General features: G+C 36.4%; 1 protein-coding gene across 1 annotated transcript in view; it reads right to left on the reverse strand.

Annotated features, from left to right (window-relative positions):
• Positions 1 to 22,261, reverse strand: part of LOC139736038 (small ribosomal subunit protein uS11m-like) — an 88,232-nt gene that overhangs the window by 6,779 nt on the left and 59,192 nt on the right. The window contains exons 3-5 of the mRNA XM_071646782.1: positions 11,967 to 12,094; positions 9,565 to 9,590; positions 7,013 to 7,087 (exon numbers count right to left, since the gene is read on the reverse strand). Of these exons, the coding sequence (XP_071502883.1) occupies positions 7,013 to 7,087; positions 9,565 to 9,590; positions 11,967 to 12,094 (229 nt within the window). The remainder of the gene's footprint in view (positions 1 to 7,012; positions 7,088 to 9,564; positions 9,591 to 11,966; positions 12,095 to 22,261) is intronic.

The following is a 22,261-nucleotide window of genomic DNA, read 5'->3' on the forward strand; positions in this document are numbered from 1 at the left end:
TGAATATATTTTGTGATTGTCTCGGCTTCAACGTCTATGACTAAATTTGCACAATATGGTGATAAGGCATGTGCATGAAACAGCAGCACTACCAGGTACTTCTGAATTAGTCAATTTGGTAATCTGCTCTTGGAAAACAGAGAATCAAGAGTAAAGGAGTAGTTATTGAATTTATTAGCACATTTGGACCATGCTTATTCTCCCCATTACACACATAAAAATTGGCAAACGTTAATGATTATGTCCCTTGCTTTTTAGCCTAGTTTGCATAAGCTGTTCTCGCAGCACACGTGTGAGGATTTAATGTTGAAATGAGATGTGATGTGTGTGATATTGAAACTTTTTATAAAAGTGAAATTAAAACAACTGAATGGAGATATGATACAATTTGTTCTTCTGGACTATCAACCATTCTTGCTTTAACTCACTTTGCTATAATCACGTATTGTTTCAAATATCTTATAATGTAAAGTGTTTGCACATTCATATAAACATTATGCATGTATGTCCTCCAAAGGGCACAAAAAGAGATGATTTTTGAGTACCTCACTTTGCTTTATTTCAGTGTCTATGCGATGGAGTCTCAACTTTTCTTTACATTTGCAGTCTTCATATTGGTGGCATCATCATCGTCAGCTGTTAAAATTTGTCCTTCCAACTCATAACTCACAATAACCAGATGGGAATTTTTTTTTCTGAATCCTCTCTTTTCTGGCTATTTTCCCCCCTGATAGTTTGGGGAACAGATAACAACTGACTATATATTTCAGCTATACCACTCATCATAGTCTTCAAATATCTTATGAGAGCAGATGAAGCTGACATATGATATGCTATCAAAGACAATACTTGTATTCAAGAACTTCCTTTCTCTCTCTCCCTCTCTCTTCAAAGTCATATTAACCCCTCTACTCCAAAGAAGGAGAACAATGCAAAACACTGTACTTTGAGTAAATGTACAACAATTACTCGTATAGGTTTCGGTTCTTCTCCTCGCTCTGATCAGTTGATGGCAGCGGGATGAATTGAGTAGAAAATCATCAAAAAGTGCAATCTGGCCATGATTAACAGAGATCAGGAGAAATGACATGATGGATGGCAATTGAAAGAGAGATTGTGCCACTTGGCATTGCAGCGGACTAGTTTGCAGGACTGGGATGATTTTTTTTTTTTTTTTTGCCTTTGCATGAATGACCAGCTGGGGTAGAGAAATCATAGAAATCCTAGCTAAGCAAGAATAAAAGAGTTAAATGGCCAAATAAGCTGTGCAGCTGATTCATCACATTAATGATTGCAGCCAGCCATAGCTCTGTGAGATAACGTACCAAATTTAGACAGCGCTTCACCCAACTCCCCCACCCCCTCCACCCACCAGCATCCTTAATCTAGTACAAACTACAATTGTAATAAACATACACAGTTGACACATTCATTTATGTGGGTGTGTGTATGTGCATGTGCATGTGTGTGTGTGTGTGTATCAAATCTTCATATCATAATTTTTCATATTCTTGGAAAATAGAGATACTCCCTGTGTTCCTGCTCCTTCCTGGATATTCTGCATTTAAGATTAATACCATGGACAGCTAATAAGCAGGGCTCTGCATGCCTGCTGTCCACACATGAGTCATCCTAATTCATTTGTTTTTTCTAATGATAACAAATGAGAGGGGTGGACAATGAAGCTAAATTCATGAAACAGATTGGATATGAATAGGGAAAAGGGACAATCATTAATTGTCTACAAGTATTATGTAAATGAGAGCCTTCACCCTATGCAGCTGTTCTGCCGAGTATTTACATGTACCAGGTAATCCCATTAGTTCTTTTGTTTTGTATCTTGTACTTATTCTATCCTTTTTGAGGTGACACAGTAACATTTTGGAATTTTTCTCGGACACTATGAAACTAAGACTCAATTATGGACTTGCTGATTCATAGCGTACAAATGAGGCAACAGTTTTGTAATCGATACAATTATTCTCACATTGCATGATTAAATGGACAGTCCTATCTCCTTATTAGACAATGATATCTAAATGGTCTTCCCATGCTTGATAGATGTTTAACAAACTTGGTTAATTAAAAAAGCTTCTCTTGTATTCCCCTCCCTGGCCCCCTCCCTTTAAAAATGGTAAAGTTGATAAACTGCTTGGGAATGATAAAATTTAGATTTGACTTAACAAAGTTTGCTACACATCCTGGATTTTAAATAGAGTGACTATTATGGTAACCAATAATTTCTCATTCAGTGAAGTCAAAATAAGAAAAAAAAAATTCAAATTTGTTTAAAATGTTACATGATTGTAACATCTGGTAAAATATAACAAACACAAATATTATTTCATAAAAAGAAATATCCCTTGTCTCATATCTGAACTGTGGGAATATGAGATATAAGTAAACAAAGTCATGTCACCTTGAAGTAATTGAGAAGTTATCTTAGAAGAGAAAACAATTCCTATCTAAGATCTGTATATCACTGTCTAGTTAAATGTTTTATTGCAATATCTGTCTATGAATTTTCACAATATCACACAAAAACATATTTGCTTAAAATGCACTTAATGATACACACCCTGATCACGTGATGACATACTGTTGGCTGCTCAGTCACAAAACTGACAATTTTTGTCTACAGAAGATCACAGTTATGCAGATCCTGACAATTTAAATATCATCAAATATCTGCATTGCATTGGATTCTTGGAGAAAAGTACTTTCTGATTAAACATGTTCTGCATTGACAACATAATCTTCTGCTACACTGTTGATGTAACTCTTGCCAGGTACTGCCTTTTCTTCTTTTTTTTCCCCTGCAAGGCATAAAAGACATTAATCAGTGTTTTACAAGCAACCTTGAATGACAACTTGAAATCGTAATGCATTAGAGTGGGTTAAATATTGGTACCTTATTATCAAATCTCATGCCAGATATGCTGTTGATTTCATAACAGAAGTGCTTAGAATTTCTTGACCTATTACATCTTAGCTCGATAGCAAACAAGTTTGCTCGCTATCAATGCAAATTCTGCCTCAAGATCTATGGAGATTTGCTCCTTGAAAGTCTGATTATAATGCAGTACAACAAAACTGTTCAGAGAAGTCCATAGTATATAGTAATACACATTACACAGAACATAAGTAGCACTTGTATTATCTGGTTCCATGACATTTGCTCCTGCGACAATTACTCCCATGATATATCTGCATGCTAAGCCAAATGTAAATTCAACCCATAAACATAACCCTAATCCTAATTCTCACATCAAACTAAACCTAAAACCCTATCACAACCCTAACCCTAACCCTAAGTCCTTAGAGAAAATAAGACCAGAGCAATTGTTGCAGGAGCAAATGTCGTGTCACCGTATTAGCCACCCAATGGTAACTTTAGAATAGTGGGAAATAAATGAGGCAGTGCGGAGTGTGTCACGGGGGGCATTTCGTGAAGCATCTTGTCCGACAAAGTTGTCGGACAAATTTGCTCTCAGCCAATCAGATGCAAGGATTTCAGTAGCTTGTAACAGTTTGTCAGAAAAATATCCGACCAAAACGCTTCATGAAATGCGCCCCTAGACTCCCAAATGTTTCAGAGGATCACTATAAGTAGGTCAAGTGATGTGCATTAGTTGTTTTATAAACTGATGACATGATTTAAATTCTGCCAGTTTTGCAAGATTCCCAGGACAGCATCAGCTCCAAGCTAAATGAAATGCACTCACGATTGTGATACATTTGTTTTACACAGGCAATGCAGCTGAGTGCATACAAGCAGTTGTTGATACCGGTCACTAGTACCCGAACACTAGGTGAAAAGTAAAGTCGGGTCTTCAGGCAAAAATAGAAGATTGGTCACGTGATAGCTCTAAGCCAATCATGTGATTTGGATCCGTATCATCATTTTATAATAAATGTTATGACTCCCTGTAGAAAGCGAGCCATATTTATGATACCAGCAGACAATATGGTTCTTTATAGAATCCACCCCCCCCCCTTCCCACAAGACTTATGGGTATATTGTTTCCATTTTAACTACTCTTATGGCTCAAGTTTAAAAACCCATATTCATCCAAAATGTCACCACTGTGCTGGTAGTGCTACAAATTCACAAACTGCACCACCCTTGCTTTTTATCTGTCTTTATGTACATTTAAGGAAACTGTAGCATCAGTATTGGATTAAGAATGTGCATGCACTGACAGAGAAAATGCAGCTGATAAATCCAGAGAAAGGAAGAAAGAAAGAAATAAGAAAGACGGATTAAATTAACCCTGGCACTTGCTGTATTTGCTGAGCTTAGGAAACTAGAACCTGCAGTACAACAGAGAAACACAACTGATCAAACACACATTGCCAACTAGAAATAGCAGCTGGTTTGGAAAATGGGGAAATATTGGACAAACGGAGGACAAAGAGTTCAAAAAAATCTCCACAATCTAAATCATATTGTCTCTGACTGTTGTTCAGTAATTCCCCACAAAAGAAAAAATCTACAGCTCTGCATATCTGATATGACACAATATTAACACACACAACAACAACCAAAAAAAGATCTTTTTGTGGAGAAAAAACAAAACAAAACTGGAAAGTTTCATATGTTTCCATGACATGAAGAAAATAAAACTAGGTCCTATTACTTGGCATCAAGCTAATGCAGTCTGGTGACAGCCTAGCACTGCTGTCATATAGAGGGATAAAGATGCTAAATTATTGAACATAACCATGGAACAATGTACTTGTATTTGAGTAAGTGGTGACATCATCACCAATTACACAATTTATGCAATTTTTATCAAAAACATATCAAACTTCAAAATATCAACCTCCCCTTTCTTATATTCAATTTTGATAAAACCTCCATCTTTTTGTTCAATTTTGATGAAACCTCTATCTTTTTGTTCATCTGAGTTTTCACTTGATATCATTTCATTTATTTCCATCACTGAAAAAAAAATGAAAAGTATACAAATATATAACAAACAAAACAAAAGATGACACCACATATTGATACTATGCAAACCAGCATAAATTGTACAAAGATAGCCAACAATAAAATAATGAAAAAGAAATGTACCTAAGAAAGCCTTTGTGTATGGCTTGTAGAACCTACATGTACAATATACTTGGTGTAAAAAGAGATCATTAGAACCAGCAGAACTGACAAAGCAGTCATAGAAAAGGAAAATATCACACACAAGGCTTTGTATAAAAGCTAGTACTTTCACACAGAACCTCAGTGTGAATTCAGAAGTATCTTTTTTTACCATTTTAAAAAATACATATTCTTACATTAATTGTTCAAATTCAAATTATGTCACAATACTGGTCTAGTATATTGCATTTACAATGAATATATAGACTTGTTATTACTAACAGACAAATGGTAAAACTGATGACATAATCTAGTTAAGATAAGTATGAACATCAGCATTTATCATAAACATTTTTATCAAATAAGGTTGAAGAGTTTTTTAATGATAATGTTGCATCAAAGAAGCAATTTGCCTCTTGTTTATATCTATCAATTTAAGAATCTTTTAATGTATTAAATAATTTGGTAATCTAGTGCTTGATTTAATCTACAGCTGTAGTTCTGACTTGAAGTTGACTGCAGTGTGAAATCGTCCTTTTTTGTGACATTCTCATCAATGCATGAACTTGGTCTCTGCTATCATTAACCATTCTACAAACTCATGAATAAATTTCTGCATTATGACTCATCCTACTTAATTCTTCTGGTGATGTTCTGTGTTATCTTATGTTGTTTACGATAGTTCAAATACAACATAAAAGTAGCCCCTACTCCAAAAAACGACCCCCCAACCTTGCCAACAAAAAAGTTTCAAAATAGCAAGTCACAAGCAAGTGTGAATTTATGCCCCGTCACTGACCAGGGACGCTTACCTGGAAACATTAAACTGCACATTACTTGAATATGAGACCATTCTGAAGCAAATAATTTTCACACAAGAATAGATATATAATGTACTCTTAAATGAATCCCACAAGGATTGGAACAATCATCCCTCAGCATTCCCACTGATTCCCACTGATCAGTTACTAGCCATCCCCTTTAAAAGATGGCTGGGAGATGAAAATGACTTATTTATTACATTATCGACTGGGACAGAAGAATTTGGTAGAATAATGTGAATTGGCAGAAATAGGAGCCAAAATTCACTTCCTCTGGCACATTCATAGCGATGCAGTATTTCTGATTTGGTCATAACAGTTGTAAAAAATATATATATATACATATCAAACTTAAGTAAAGTATTATCAAAATATTAAAAAATTAAGAATACAATTCTCAGTGAAAGGTTTCTCAATGAAAGACTGGTGAGGTAGAAACACAAAGTAGGGAAGTGAGAAAGAGCTGGCTGAAGTGAATAAAACATGCTGAGGGAAATAAAACTTGTCCTATGATACGACAATGATGAATTATCCATATCAGTACTATTACTTTCGTTATCACTATCTTACATTACTTTCATTATCATTATCATAACTAATTCAATCACGATTGGATATCATTATTATAAGTATTATTATCATCATTATCATTACTACTATTACAATCATTATCATCATCCTCATCATAATCATCAACACCACCACTTTAATAATTCGAGGTACTCACAACAGCAATAATGACAGTAATAGTAGCAGAACTCACTAAATGCAAAGAGAAATTTTTATTTTTGACATCAATACTTCTTATGCTTAATGATCTCTTGTGTCAGGTAAATCTTTGGTGTCTGATTTTCTATCTCCCTGTCTCTAAAAGGCAAATTGTTCAAAGAGACTATAGAGGATAATTATTCTATGATTACTTTTAAACTTTTTTTTTCCCTGGGGGGGGGGGGGGGAGTGGTGAAATACAGGCACCTTTGACATCCATGGCAGCCAGGCTTTCACAAAATTGCTTTATCTGAAAGGTGTTTGTCTGAGGAACAACTTCAAACATTAAAAATTGAAAAGGAGCAAAACAAGCCACTGAAACACTTACTGTGGCAGCTGCAATGGCAGCTGTTTGAGCAGCGATGGCTGTGCCCTTCTTGGCATTCTTGAAACCTTCTGTTCCCTGGAAATAGAAGAAGCACAATCACAGAAAATTTGGGATTAATGACACCGCATCAACTGTGTACAGCTGCCAATGCAATTAAAAAACAAAACAAGCATACAAACAACTCTTCAATATAAATATGTACAAGGCCAAAACATAAATACAGTAGCAAAGTGTGTAGATGGCAATGCCAAACGAAAGCTAGGTATTGCAATGATTTACAATGAACGCAGCTAACCTTTCAGATATCCCAGATAGTATTTGTCTGAGGGATTGTGGGAAGGCAAGAAGTAAGGCGATATACTCAAAGCAGGATCAGAAATTACTCAGTGGCTGTTTGGAAGGCATGGGGAACGAGCACACTGCGTAGGTGTTGGGTGTAACCAATTGAGTACTTGCTCAGCAGCTGTTAGCGTGCGGCACACGTCGCATTTTCGATGAAAAATTTGCTACCATATGGCTACAAACTACCCGTACACGTCCAGGAGTGGAAAACATGGTGGACTGCGAGGGGGAAAAGAAGCCAAATGTTGGGGAGAGAAAAGCACCGATCCAATTATGACGCCACAGAGCACACAGTAGAAAAACCCGTTATGAAACTAGGCCAGTGTTTGCATGTACTGTGGGTTAGGTCCCAGTATGACCATAAATCTTGCTGCCTGGTGTCTCATATACGTACACACAAACACACATACACACACGCACACACAGATACATATTATATACACACACACCCACAAGAAAGTGGGGAAACGCTCCTGTTTGTACTGTCATGTTCCCAATACCACTCCACATATGTCCTCTTTTCCTCAAGTGGAGAATTAATTGACCCAGTTTCTTCCACGGCTGTGCTATCAGAAACTACCATATCTTCCAGCAATATCTAATATTAGCGGCAAGTTGTGTATTTCTCTTGACAGCATTTGGTATATAGTGAAGCTGAGATGATGCCGTGTTGAAACGGGCTTTGGATGTTCAAATCCATGTCGTGAGTTTGGACAGGTATATAGAAGCCTTGCCATCACAAATACACCTTCACTCATTTTATCAGAGGACAGTTCCCCAAACACACTCTCTTCATAGGAAGGAAATTTAGCTCTACCATTTCAGTGGTCATACTTCATAGTAATAGGTGTCGTTGTTTTGTTTAAAGTATATTGTTCTTGACAAAATCTGAGAGCTTGGCATGCGCAAACTGTTCTCACTCCTTCAGTATAGATCTTCCATGCAGAAACACTATTCTTTCAATTTGAAGCTGCGAGCACATTTCTCTATGTGTGATAAGTTTCGAGATGGAATTCTTATGCCAACTTAGCTTCAATGTGCTCTCTCCATCCAATTTACTTTTCAACTCAAAGAAAAGTCATGCACAGACTGAATATCACAGGTTTAAAAAACACAACAACAACAAAACAAATAAAGAACGGGAAGAACTATGGAAGAAAAATGAAACAATAACAAGACTTTTTTGCTGTCATGATCACCGATGAGTCAGCAGGTAACAGAAATTGAAGCTTCAGTGAGTTCCTTTTCAACTTTGACTTTCAGTTTTGAAGTGATACAAAATGACTCATTTTTCACTTTGTAATTGATCACACCTTTCACAATTAAGACAAAATAAATTCCATAGCGCCATTACGTCTTCTCACTAAACTCCCAATTCATGTGATTTCTAATCGGACATGGTGGTGCCTGAGACTAACCACATGACACAGGTGAGACTTGTTTTGATTTCATGTGAATCAAAGATGTGAAACTCACACTTTTAACTTGATATGGTGACAAATCACCTGACAGCTTGGGAACTGAGCTAAATATCACAATCCAATTATATGTGCAGCATTTTTTTTTTTTTAATATGAGAATATTTCCTGATATTATGAACCACAAGGAAACAAAGTCAGCAAAGTTATGTTTACTTCTCTGAATAAAATATGTGTCCTATTTCAACAATAATGGAAGTGATATTCAATATGCAGGGTTTACTAACATTACAAATGGATGAGTTTGTTTTTTGTTTTCTTTTGTTCCACTAAAAAACCTTGTAACAAAAGATTATCTTATTCACTTGTGAATACTACCATGCATTTTCATACTTGGGAGTCAAGATTGAATGTATTAGTTGCTGCTATGTTGGGCAAGGCTCAGTAAGCTCTCTGGTTGTCAAGAACAATAAAAAAATTATGTTATGCATATATTTGATATACAAAAATATATAAACATGTATATATTGTCTATTGAGAAGGTCTCTTTTCGTGTTTAAATGACTTGTCCTTTTTAAAGAGTCTACCTGTGGTATATCTGCATACTTCAAGATCCAACTCTTTGTTACATACAGATTATTCAACTAGAGCAGATGATAAAGAGAAAGTTTCACTTCTTGGATGATAACACATCGACTTTATTTCAAATCGCAAGTTTGTGAAAACATGATATTAAACACATTCTTCCACCCATAAATCAAAAATGGACAGAAATACTGAACCAATACTCACACATGATGTGTTGCCAACTGTCATTCCTGCAGATATGAAATCAAAAAGAAAGAAACAAGGTATAAGTTTGTAGCTTTCTACTTGAGTAGACTACTGTATAAGCTGTTATTTTTGCATACAGATATTTTCCAAAATGAGGAGGTCACAGACATTTTTGTGAGATGTACTTTTTGCGAATTGACACATCTAGGCTATTGTAAATTATGCATAATTAACCCAGCACATGCATATTGATATTTTTGTATGTTGTTAAATTCACAGTCCAACAAAGACTCCCTAAATTTGTGAAAATTAAACCCTTGCAAACATAACAGGAAACAATATACCCATACAGTATACCCATGACCGTAAGTTGAGAGGAACACATGAAGAGTTTCAGTGATTGATATACGTGTTTTATATTACTTGTTGACATGAGGTCAGCTCAATCTTATACCATCAATTTTAATAGAACAAATTCAAACATTCACATTGCATTAGACACTGCCTTTCCCCGTAATTTGCTGCATTTCTCATCCAGCGTAATGGTAGCAGAAAGTGATCAGGCAAAAGTACACTGTGCACCATCCGAGAAATATTAAACAAACAAGAAGAACCGAAATTTTCCATGTGAATTACGCCACACATCTAGCAGCTTTAAAGTGGATGTATGTTTAACATAGTTTAGCCTCACAGATAACAAATGATTGACAATTCCTTCCCAACTAAGGGAGTCCATCTCTATGTTAGCTGAATCAAGATAAACATCACATGCAATCACTCACTCTTCTCATGTTTTTCCTTCAGTACCTTCTATACTTATCAGCCCCCCCCCCCCCCCGAAAAATATATACAAACAAACTCATCATTGGTTGTTGTTGTTTTTTTTTAACACACTACAAATTACCAGTCTTTTCTCACAGACCTTTGGATTTTTTTTTTTTGAAGCACTGTATGATTTACAATCGATACTGGCAGAAATTACCCATAATTTGTAATGCGGTGGTGAATGGTTATTGATTATGTAACCATAGTAGCCTCAGGCCATCGAGTCAGCACTGCTTGGATTGTGTACCACTGTATATATTCATGTTGCACTGAAAATTCATGAAAATACACCAGAGAGAAAGAAAGCCTGTTTGCTATTCACAACAGGTATTATACCACTTGTGCCTTGTGGATATATATCAGTATACATATCTTCTAATCATGTAATGCTCAGGAGAAATTTGTCTTGATTTCATAATGTTTGAATCATGTTATTTTTGTGTTTTAAAGGAGAATTTCAGTGCAGTTGAAAGTTAGTCTGAAAAGGAGGAGTATAATTTTCTTAGCATTAAAATGAATATTTGATCAAACTCGAATGAAAAATGAGAAAGTTATGAATTTTGAAGTTTTGCTAATTTTTCAGGAAGCAGTTTTTGAAGAGTCAATATGAACGTGTAAATGGTGAAGTATTGATGTCATCCCCTCACCACTTGCCATAAAGTTTGCATATAAAATACTGAAATTTCCAATTTCGCATTCAAACACAATCATGCCCCAGTCTCAAATCCTAGCTGATATATCTATTAACCTGATCATAATTCTGAAGTTATTCAACCAGGAATAACATCATGTTTTACACTTCAAAAACAGAAACACTTTGGTGAATTCAAAGACCAACATGCCTGTTAGAACAAATGACCTTTTTTTTTCCTGCTCATGTGCAAAGCGAAATTATGAAGTGGCTTATTTCTCAGTGAAATAGAAAAAGAAAAAGACATGAGTTAACATCAAAACTCCTAGCAGCAACCAAGCTGATTTGGCACGAAGCTGCTCTCAAGAAATGAACCCATTCAAGTTTATATCTGTTGGAAACACAAAAGACCAAACATACATTGCACGACAATAACATGCATACAAATTTTGAAATTTCAACATCATTCTGACAACAGTCCTCAAACATTCCATCAGCTCTGAAATGTCAAAACCAAAGGAAGCATAATCTACAAGTGTACTTTTCCCCATTACTTTGGAATATTTTCAAAAAAGTGGAACAGGGACAAATAAAATATACAGAGGGTGAATGATTATAGGGTGACCCATAAAGAAAGGAAATGCTACAAAGAAATAAATGCAACTCTTGAGAAGAATGAGGGAATACAAGAGTTTGATATGCCAGGCAAATAAAGCTGACATACTCAGTGTTGCTCTGGTAACTCCCTTCTCAAAGTTTTAGGAACAGAATACCTCACGTAAGTCATCCTCTCTCTCTACGATGCATGGTTTTATTTCATATCAGGTGCTCATCAGAGCCCACATCAAAAATCACAAATCTATGCAGTAAATTATTGTTATGTCCACAGCAGGCATACACCCAGTCCTCTTGATCTCCACTGGTAAGCAGGAAAATTTTTCACCATGATGACGAGTGGACTCACCTTTATAATCGGCTACAGAGATGTGGGTGTTGTTGTACGTCGCCTTGATGTAAACGATGGGTAGTCTATCATATGGTACCCCATTGAAGACCAGTGAGTCCGTGGAGGATGGGGATATGTGGAATTTCCTGTAGAGAAGACAAAGAAGGCAATATTTGATCAACCACTGGAAAAAGCTATACTGTCCCTGACTTACACAATACAGTTCTTGCTTTGTCTTCACGATACAAAATGTTTCCAAGTAGCTGGCCATTGACATGTTTTAAATCTAAAATCATCACTTCTTGCAATGCTTGCTCAAAATTAACATATGTATGGTTGAGGGTGACGTGATGAAAATATATCAACAGATCAATCTTTCCTCAGTCACAGGCAGTTACAAGAGTTGCTATTTAGTGACATACATATGACACATACCATTTGTTTTCATGCCTCATTGTGCATCAGTACTGTCCACACTTTGCCACAAAAAATCTGATGGAAGTACAATCTTACATCACAAGTAGCATGGATACTTGACTATTGCACTCTTTAGCTCTTAGAAGTCATTATGATTATGTAATATTGCTTAATAATTCCTTGTGAACTGCATGTCCACCTTTTGATGATACATAAACTTACATCATATTTAGCAAAGGTTTCAAGAACCTTCCCTCTCTCTCATTTCAGATGATGAATATGATGATATTGTATGATGCCAAATCATTTTGGTACAGCAAGAAATGAAAAAACTTCTTAATCTATGTTTAGCTCTACTGGTTGTTGATATCCTATCATCAAATTTTATAAGTGATGTTAAAAGAACACCAGTAACCTTGTACGATACGTAGAAAAATTAATGTCATTGTGAACATGGCTAAAAGAGTATTACAAGCACCAATCCGAATGGAATGAAACACTATACTTGTTTACAAGTATCTTGCCTTGAAACCAGAAGCCAGTGGCTCATGGGTACTACCAAGAGACTAGTGCATGCACATGTCCAAATTCCACAAAAGGGAGAAAAAAAAAAATCCCTTCTTAGTGTCAATTCTTAAAGTTCATCATCACTGGAACTTAACTCATAGAGGACAGGCTGATATTGCTACAACACACATTTCCCATAGATACCTGCCTGAATATACTCGAGACTTGTCTTCAACGGGTTAAAGCATACATCAATACTAAACTACTAAAATAATGATAATAATAATAATAATAATAATAATAATAATAATAATAATAATAATAATAATAATAATAATAATAATAACAAATAACTTTGTGACATGGAAGAGTATTGCTGTCATAATGTTTTCTGAAAATATGTGAGCATGAATCTCTTTGTGAGTATCACAGTAGAAGTAATAAGGAAAATATTCCAAATTGCAACAACTAGTGTATGCATCTTGAATTCAGAGTCAAGCTGAGGTATTATTGATAGGCATCAATCACACGGATTAGACATTTTTGTGTGCATCCTTGTGTGTAATATACGTATGTGTGCGATGGCTTGGCCAGCTGTAGTTATTTATACCATATATTCGCCTGATTGGCTGAGGGTGGGTTCAGGCGCATGAAGCATTACAGGCTGTCCAGCATTTTCCTATGCATTTATTGCTCCTTAACTTCAAAACTTTGTAAAATGGCACAGGCACAATCGATATTTGATGCTTGATCAAATATATACACTTCATATATTGCCTAACAGCTTTATCATACTGATTATCACATGGGCATAGTGATACATCTGAAGAGACGTTGATACCTAATTGAATTTATTACACACATTATTTAGGCCCTACATATTATGCAATCCTTGTTACAACTTCATGATTGCATGTCTACCAACAATTTTGTAGCAGCTGCAATAAGCAGACACACAGAGAGAAAACATACACATACACAAAAAAGGGCATTTACAGAGTTCATTGACCCCTGTAAACCCCCGAGTATAAAATTCTTCCATGTAAATTATGGAGGAAATTGACAATGGCAGGAATATTTGTGAAATCTCTTAGGTGCTCTTCCATGTCACAAAGACATTGAATTTCCAGGGTATTGATACTGGTATATTTCAATTACAAAGGTTACCCACGACAACCCTTAAGCTTGTTGGAGACTTGCCCGACCTAGCAACAACCAATGTATGCAGAATGCCCTGCATTCTACAAGATTTTGACAAAGGAAACTTTGAGTGCAGTGAACTGAGAAACTAGTTAATCGTTAGATTGTGAGGATAAAAGAATCATAAATGTACATCTGATCACATTTTGAAGCATGCATACTTTTACCCCCATCACTTCACTGTCTGAATTTACACACATTGTGGATAATAAATGGTGGATGGCTACATAGCTACCTTATTATCATGGTACAGCTATACCTTAAGGGAGCTATTTACCATTTGCAGATGAAACAAAAATCCAGAATAGTGCTTCCAAATAGTTCTAAAATGCGAGTTCAAAGGGTTAAAAACAACCAATGTAAACATGTTAGTTATTGTAAACAATGTTAGATATTGTTAAAAAATACAAGATGTGTACAATAGTTTTACTAAAACTGTTTCCAGAATAAACCATCTACAGTTAAATCACCTTACAAACATACAAACATAAGCATACCCCTTATAGAAAAAGCAATAACAAGGAGACCATTATGTGGCTATCAATATCTCATGATCGAACATGAAATGATTTCCAGGCAGAAAGGACTTAAAAACCATAAATAGAGTGTCCTATACTTGTTCTCACATTAATTCGCACCTCCCTATTTCTGCAGCCTGTTTAATTGATATACTCTAATATTGTAAAACATCAAACAACACTAATCTTTTATATCTAATTCATCAAATGTAAGATCATAATAGAGTGCCCAGTTCTGGATGCATCAGTACACCATCTGATACTGCCATTTGGAAAATATAGCCACGTAGAATTTGCCATTAGCAGGCCAATTACATATCTTTTATACCTGCTCATATAACTCTAAAGTGACAAATAACATCTATTACTGACATTCTTCTCTTTGGCTTATGATGGCTGTCAACCTCAGAGTGAACTGTTTGTCAATCCTAACTGTGCAAGTGTCCAAGGAAACCTGGTTTGTTTATCTGGATTAATTTATGTTCCAGGGTTTCATATATTCTAGTACTTGTGGTTTCACTGTTTGCATATCAACCTTGTGATCGTTAAGAGTCAGAGTACATTTGTGTGTGTGGGGTGTGCGTGCGTGTGTGTGTGTGTGTGCGTGCGTGTGTGTGCGTGCATGTGTGCTTAAGAATTCCTTACAACAACAAACAAAGACAGTGCAAGCACACTAATTTCTCATCACATAAATCACATACAATAGACTGCACCCTTAATGAGAGTATGAATGGAAAGATTGGCAATAACAGTGTAACGAACTTGTGACACAGACGTATGTGAACAACATTGCGAAACGTTCCACAATCTTTTGGGCCTCTTCCAAGAATCACTGGAGATGAAACCTAATTTCAGGAGACACTGCCTTGAGCCAGAAAGGTTTAGTTGCCTGCTGTAGATCTGGGCAGCTTCATAAGGATATTTCATACTTCAAAATGGTAGTGTGTCCTATGACGACATAATTCCCAACGCAGACAACAAGCTGAAGCAATAAGGATTCAACGTACATTTCAGCCTAGGGAGCATGAGTTGGTAAGACAATACTGCCGCAATTTTACCAACATCTATCAATCATGGGGGCAGCTGCCTACGGAAGGAAACCATTCCTTTATTATTATTTTTTTTTTCTTTTGGGGGGGGGGGGGGAGCAATATTCATTCTCTGAACAACTAGTATTAACACTGACAACAGCTCCATCTGTACAAGAAGAGCTGGAGATGACTGTTGTTACAGCTACTATCCACACATAGCATTCATTCTCTCTAATGGTCATTGAATTTACTCAACCACAGACTGTACGAGCACAATTGTCTTGTTTTGTTCCTCCTGAAATATGAGACTGATAGGCCATTGATGCCTGGTTACCAGCATACAAAACCAAAACAGAAAGCAGGACTAATATGCAGCATACATTCTGGCAATGATCCAATCTCTGCTGGCAAGGATGACCCTTACTGTGCTAAGCGAAAGAAAAAAAAAGGCAATGAAACCAAATAGAAAGCGAAAAAACAGACTGCGCAATCTTCTACTCAATGCATTTTTTGTTCTTTATATACATCTGAGCAAAGATTGTAAATGGGGGGAGGGAGAAAAGTTATGTTTTTGTTTATGTTTTTGTTTCATAATGCACAGGGACCTTCCTACAGGCTAGCTTTCACACCTACCAAGATTGCTTAATTTGAAACAGATTTTAGTGAAGCAGCACTAGAATCGTGATCCAAAATTAGGCATTCTTGCTGTGTGAATGCAAACTTGAATTGTGGTGGGTGATTTAATTCTAGTCGTGATTCAAATGACAGTCCGGACGTGCTTTTCTTTCATGTTTTGCCAGAATTAAGCAACGAAACGACCGTGTGAACATAACTTAACTCCAATCGTGTTTTGGAGGCGGAGATTACCGTGACCTTCCAATCACTGATGCAGAAAGACAGCTCAAGAGTGATTGATAGAAACTTGGCAAGAAGCCAAACGTCCCCTCCTTGCTCTGAAATTGAAAAATGCAGCATCCGTGAAGCTTTCCTCTGTCGTGTGAACGGACGATGATTTGAATCGTAACTGCAATCGTGTTTGCAATTCAGCATTCAAATTAAGCAAACTAGGTGCCTGTAAAAGTGACCAAAGTCATCCTCATGGCTGGTGTAGCATTGGGTAGTTATGCCCTTGAGTTGAATGTCACCTTATCAAGTAATTTATGTCATGTGACTGAGCAACTGATAATGAGGTGGTGAGCTCTTTACTTAAACTGACATAGTAATTACAACCTTGGCACTGTAAAACCAGAAATTTCTGCATTTATGAAGTTTTGCGAATTTCGCGAGCCAAGATTTGCAAAATTAAAATGCTCATGAAAGTTCTTGTCCACACTATCGTGCAATGAATGCCAGTGGCAATTTGCAAAAAAAAATTCATGCCGTGAAAAAGGCAATCTGCTCCAATTCACGAAAATTTCATGCCGCGAATATTTCTGGTTTTACCTGTAAGTACTTTCAACACTTTGTTTTCGGAAGGCAGGAACATCTTTGAAAATGAAAATCACTTTTTGTTGAGTTGAGAAAACTGAAAGTTTATCAGAAAATCTATTGTTCCACTGATATGCAACCCTACTTAAATCCCACATGCCCTGTTGTCAACCTGAAGTGTCTCTTTTCAACACTTTATCTATAGATGTGTGTAAAAATGTGCCTGGAATGATATCAACTCAAGAGCAGATTAGGAGAATGCCGTTTCAGAAAAAAATAAATGCAGTATCAAAAAAACTAGATTCTGGATCCTTCCGCCTTGATGACAATCTACCTTCCAGAAGATGTACCTCTTCTCTACAGCCCCCATCCTGACCAGATTACTCTGTGTCGTTAATAATGAACCGATATGATTGGCCGAGGACCAATTAGTGAGCCCGGGAGAAGAATTCAGGTGGTTGAGCGTGTGTCATCCTTCTCCTATCTATGCCCAGCATTCGATTGCCTTCCCTTGCCAGCATGCCCAGTCAGGCATCAAATTAAAAAAAGGCAGTCAAGCTTGTGATCTATTCTCTCCTCGTGAGGGCGGTCTTCGCTGCTGTCTCTGAATCGGCAGTGGTTTGCTCCCCTCAAAAGCAAAGCCTCAAATCTTAGGGTCCACTTGCAACAGAAAATTTTCAAAGTCTCTTCTATTTTTTTTTTTGGGGGGGGGGGTACAAAATGAGGTGAATATGGTCCAAAGAAAAAAAAAAGTGAGTTTCAAATTTGTGTCAAAAGAGCATCCTTTAAAAACTAATATGATTCCGTAAAACCAGAAATTTTAACGTGCATGAAACTTGTGCCAATTTCTCGGGGAGCAAGAATTTGCGAAAGTAAAATGTATGCAAAAGTGTTGTTCACACAGTGCGTTGAATACAAGTGGTGATTAGCAAAAGTTTCATGCCACAAAGAAGGCTGTAGACTCCAATTCACAAACAATTCATGCTGCGAATGTCTCTGGTTTAACAGCACATTTCAAATATTTATGCAGGAATATTTAATGGCTAAAATGTGCATCTGCTATTACTCCATTAGTGGTAGTAATTCAGTTATGAAACTGCACTTTGACTTATTAGAAAGCAATGCATCAATTTTGTGATATTCCACACGGAGTCTTAAAAGAAAGGAGTAGCTTCATTTCAGAAAGTAAAAAATAGTTGCATCCTTTATGATGTCACAATAAAACAAGGCATAAAGGTTCCCTAGAGTGCAGTGCTGTCATCATGTAATGGATACCCTTAAGAGATTGATCAGAAATATCATCTCGCATAATGTCAATGAACCCATAATGTCAGCTGAAAAGGCCAATGCCAGCAATACACACACTGCAACTCTAAACCCATTGAGGGCGGGCTGATTTTGCTACAACACACATTTCCCATAGACACTTGCCCGAGTATACTCAGGACTCGTCCTCAATGGGATAAAGAGGGAAGCTTGTTGGCACAGCCATCTTGAATGTGTGAGACTAAAATCTATTGCGTTCCTATATCAATTTGTCTTCACTGAATGGCAAAGTGCTAAAATACATATAAGTAATCGCTGAAATGTCCAAAATGACAGAAGAAGAAGAAGGAGGAGGAGAAGAAGAAGAAGAAGAAGAAGAAGAGAGAGGGTGATAAACACTCTTCAATACACCAATACCAATAATATGGCCATAAATCACTGCATACAATTGATTAAAAATGATAATAATAATAATTTGCCAGAAAGGGCAATTCCCCTCATACATACAATATTCATTGATGAGTTAAAGCAATATTGCTGCATATATCTTTAAAATATCTAATGTTCAGAGAGCTATGGCAGATTAATGGTCAGCATTTCACTGCCATAGCCTGCTTAGTAACATGACATATAAACTAATATAGAATTTCTCATTTATGAGATATAGGCCTACATTTTTTGTTTTTCCTTGATATTTATTGATTTCATTCAAATCATTCATGAACCAACCCATTCTTGGTGTAACATGAAAAAAAAAAACAATACAAATACAATTCAAAACACAAACAAATCCATTTTTCAATTTATACTGCAAATAATCTCTCTTCAACGTGAATAATTTGATTATGAATCAATCCCACTGATAACTTCTCCATGAGAACATATTTATATTTTCCAAACATATATCCCTTGAATATATTGAACCATATGTGACCCTGCACCTCAAAACAAACAAAAAGTCGCCAGACATGAATTTTTAGTTAAGACCATATTCTGAAAGAGCAGACATTAAGCTTTAAAATGATGTGTAACTCAAATCAAATGGACTCTCTTAACCTATCTAAATATTGGAAAGAAAGCACAAACTCAGGAAAAGTGTGAACTGAGAAAAGAGGCTCTGAAGTACAGTGTCTATTCAAGTGCCTAATCTTTACCAAACCGTGCTGACTGTGCGATGAATGGGACAAAAAACAGGAAGTAAACCACCAGAGTAACAACAATGAAGGGATTATCAGATCAAGCTGAAATCAAGTATGCCTCATTAACACATTCTGTCCATAATTAATGCCAACTTTCAAAGCAGTGGCACTATCCTTTCAAAATTTATTAGAGTTGAAAGTGAAGAGTCTGGACAAGGTTTTTCAGAAATGAAAAAGGGATTCTAAAGACACACCTAATCACACTATTCTACCAAAAATATTCGAGATAAACTGCTAAGAAAACACACTTTCCTGCCCGTTTTATGATACCAAATTTTAGCATAATGTAAAAGAAGACCCGCTCTTTCAGAAAATATGAAAAAGTCAAGTTCGGCTAAGTTGACCCATTTCACTTATTTTCAGTCCTCACGCAAAATCAGTGTGTGCGACTTTATGTTCGTTTTGAGGTGCACGGTCACATATAACTAATACTCACTTACAAGAGCATAGTACATAAAAGATACATATATATATATAATTCAAATCTAGATGAAGTCATTCATATATTATATAAAAGATATGCAAGCACAAAGATTAGGAATCACACACACACACACACACGAACACAAAATCTGTGTGAAGTAACTATACATCGTAGGTTCTGCTGTCTTAATAGCAATAGATGACATATAGGAGAATATGACGTTTCATGTACCATGAGAGGTGTCAGCTTGAAATTATGTCTAACCAGAATACATTAAATGAGCATCATTTTTCAAATGCGTAATATCCCAGGCACTGTCCTACACATAGCGACATGATCACTGCAGCCCTATTAGTATGCCAACGGGGATGCCATGTTAGATGAATATTAACACTTTAAACAGTCAAACTTTCTTGACATATCCTCTATTTGGCCAAAATTTTCTCTGTGAGGTAATTTTCCTTTCACTTCCTGCTATAATGCTATCCTTCCAAGCACAATAAACCCTGGGGCTGATAGGCAAACGTCATTCAACCTCAAGAACTACACACACGTTATGGGGAGGGGATGTCTTGAAAAGGGATATGCTGGCACAGAGTCAAACTGCCTTTTTGCTCAAAAAACACCTAGTTCCTGACCCATCACACCAAATTAAACAGCTTTCCTGGTGACATCAGCGTGCAAGCAAAGCAATGCAAATGCAATTAAAAAAGAAGACAGAAATGGGTCTGATTGAAGTAGCCTAGTAGCCTGTGGTTCAGGCAGTGACCTGCATTCCAAGCCATAGATGAGGGACCTAGATTTGCTCCACAGAGATTTGTTGGCCCTGAAAAGACAGCAGGGGCAGGGAAGCAAGTCAGCATCCCATGTAACCCTGCAGAAAAGTCCTTCTATCTCTGTAGATAAGAGGAGGTTTCACACTTAACACACACACACACACACACACACACCGAAAAAAAAAAAATCCCCCATCCCTTTGTGAATGTATTTCTGGGATGTGTTTCTAAATGTGTTTTATAGTTAACGGGTACTCAGGCAACAAAATGAATCACTTCGGCGACTGCTACCTCAAAGTAAAATTCCCTACAATACCTTGGTAGCTGTCTCACAAACTCTGTGGCATGTTGACTAAACATGCAACTCTTGCTGCGGAGTACGTATACTACGATGGAAGTGAATATGAGGTCAACCATAGCTCCACCCCCTCCATTGCCTCTACGAGTTCAAACTGTTGATATTTACAACAGCACAGCCAGAAACAAGCAAAACTGAAGTGGAAAACACCTCAGACCTCATCATTTCAATTAGTTGATTTCCAGAAGCATGTACGCCCTTGTCTATTTCTCTCTGCATATACAATTTTACATATTTCGATGATGCAAAAGAGTTCATATGTTTCACTATTTAACTGTGATTAAGGATGATATCAGAGTAAGGATAGGGACTTGCAAAAAATGTTCTCTTTAGCGCATAAATATGTTTCAGTCAGAAACAAGGAAAATAAATAAATCATGGGAGTCAAGGAACTTTTCTGTGAAATTCAGAATGCAATTTAAAAAGGCAACTATGTGATGGCACCATTCTTTTATAAACTTATAAACTGAAAAAACAAACAAACTTAAAAATGCCTTTGGGCTTTAAACAATATACTTCATGACGAGACTCAAGCCTTATTATACCGGTGTGGTGCCACCCAGTTATACAGACCATACTATACCCCTTTTACTTACAGCTGATTTCATCTTACAGCTGATTTCATCATACAGATGAAATAAGACTGCATCTCTGAGTGAGATTTTTCTGATCATCTGGCCAAAACACACATGATAAAGAAAGTATAAAAGTCTCTGTAAATGATCATATCACTACATTGTGAGGCAATTGGCATACAATATTTGTTGCATTGCTTGTTACACTTTACAGATTTGGATGCACGATTCTGTTTGTAAGGCAGAGTATCATTTGTCATTTTGTCCATATATTGATGAATGTAGTGTATAACCATCCATCAAAATCCGCTTGATATGCTAAATTTTGATCATCTCACAATCATCACTTCATTGATAGACAAGCAATTTTTTAATCACATCAAATTTCTTCCACTACCATAACAAATTCTTGATTTCCCCCTCACACTTATTCTTTATTATTCCCTTTTTTGTCTGTGGTGATGACAAAAGCAATTAATCATTTTTCCTACTATCTTCAGTAGATATGGAAAGGTAAATTTGTGAGCTACACTGACCAAAAAAGTTGTACATTACAATATTGCTGAGCAAATGCTTCAGCAACTTAAATTAATACATCAAAATAACAATTAAAT

Source organism: Diadema antillarum, unplaced genomic scaffold (genome assembly GCF_040938485.1).
Source record: "Diadema antillarum isolate AM-2024a unplaced genomic scaffold, OU_Dant_1.0 seq00000620_RagTag, whole genome shotgun sequence".
Taxonomy (NCBI): Eukaryota; Metazoa; Echinodermata; class Echinoidea; order Diadematoida; family Diadematidae; genus Diadema; species Diadema antillarum.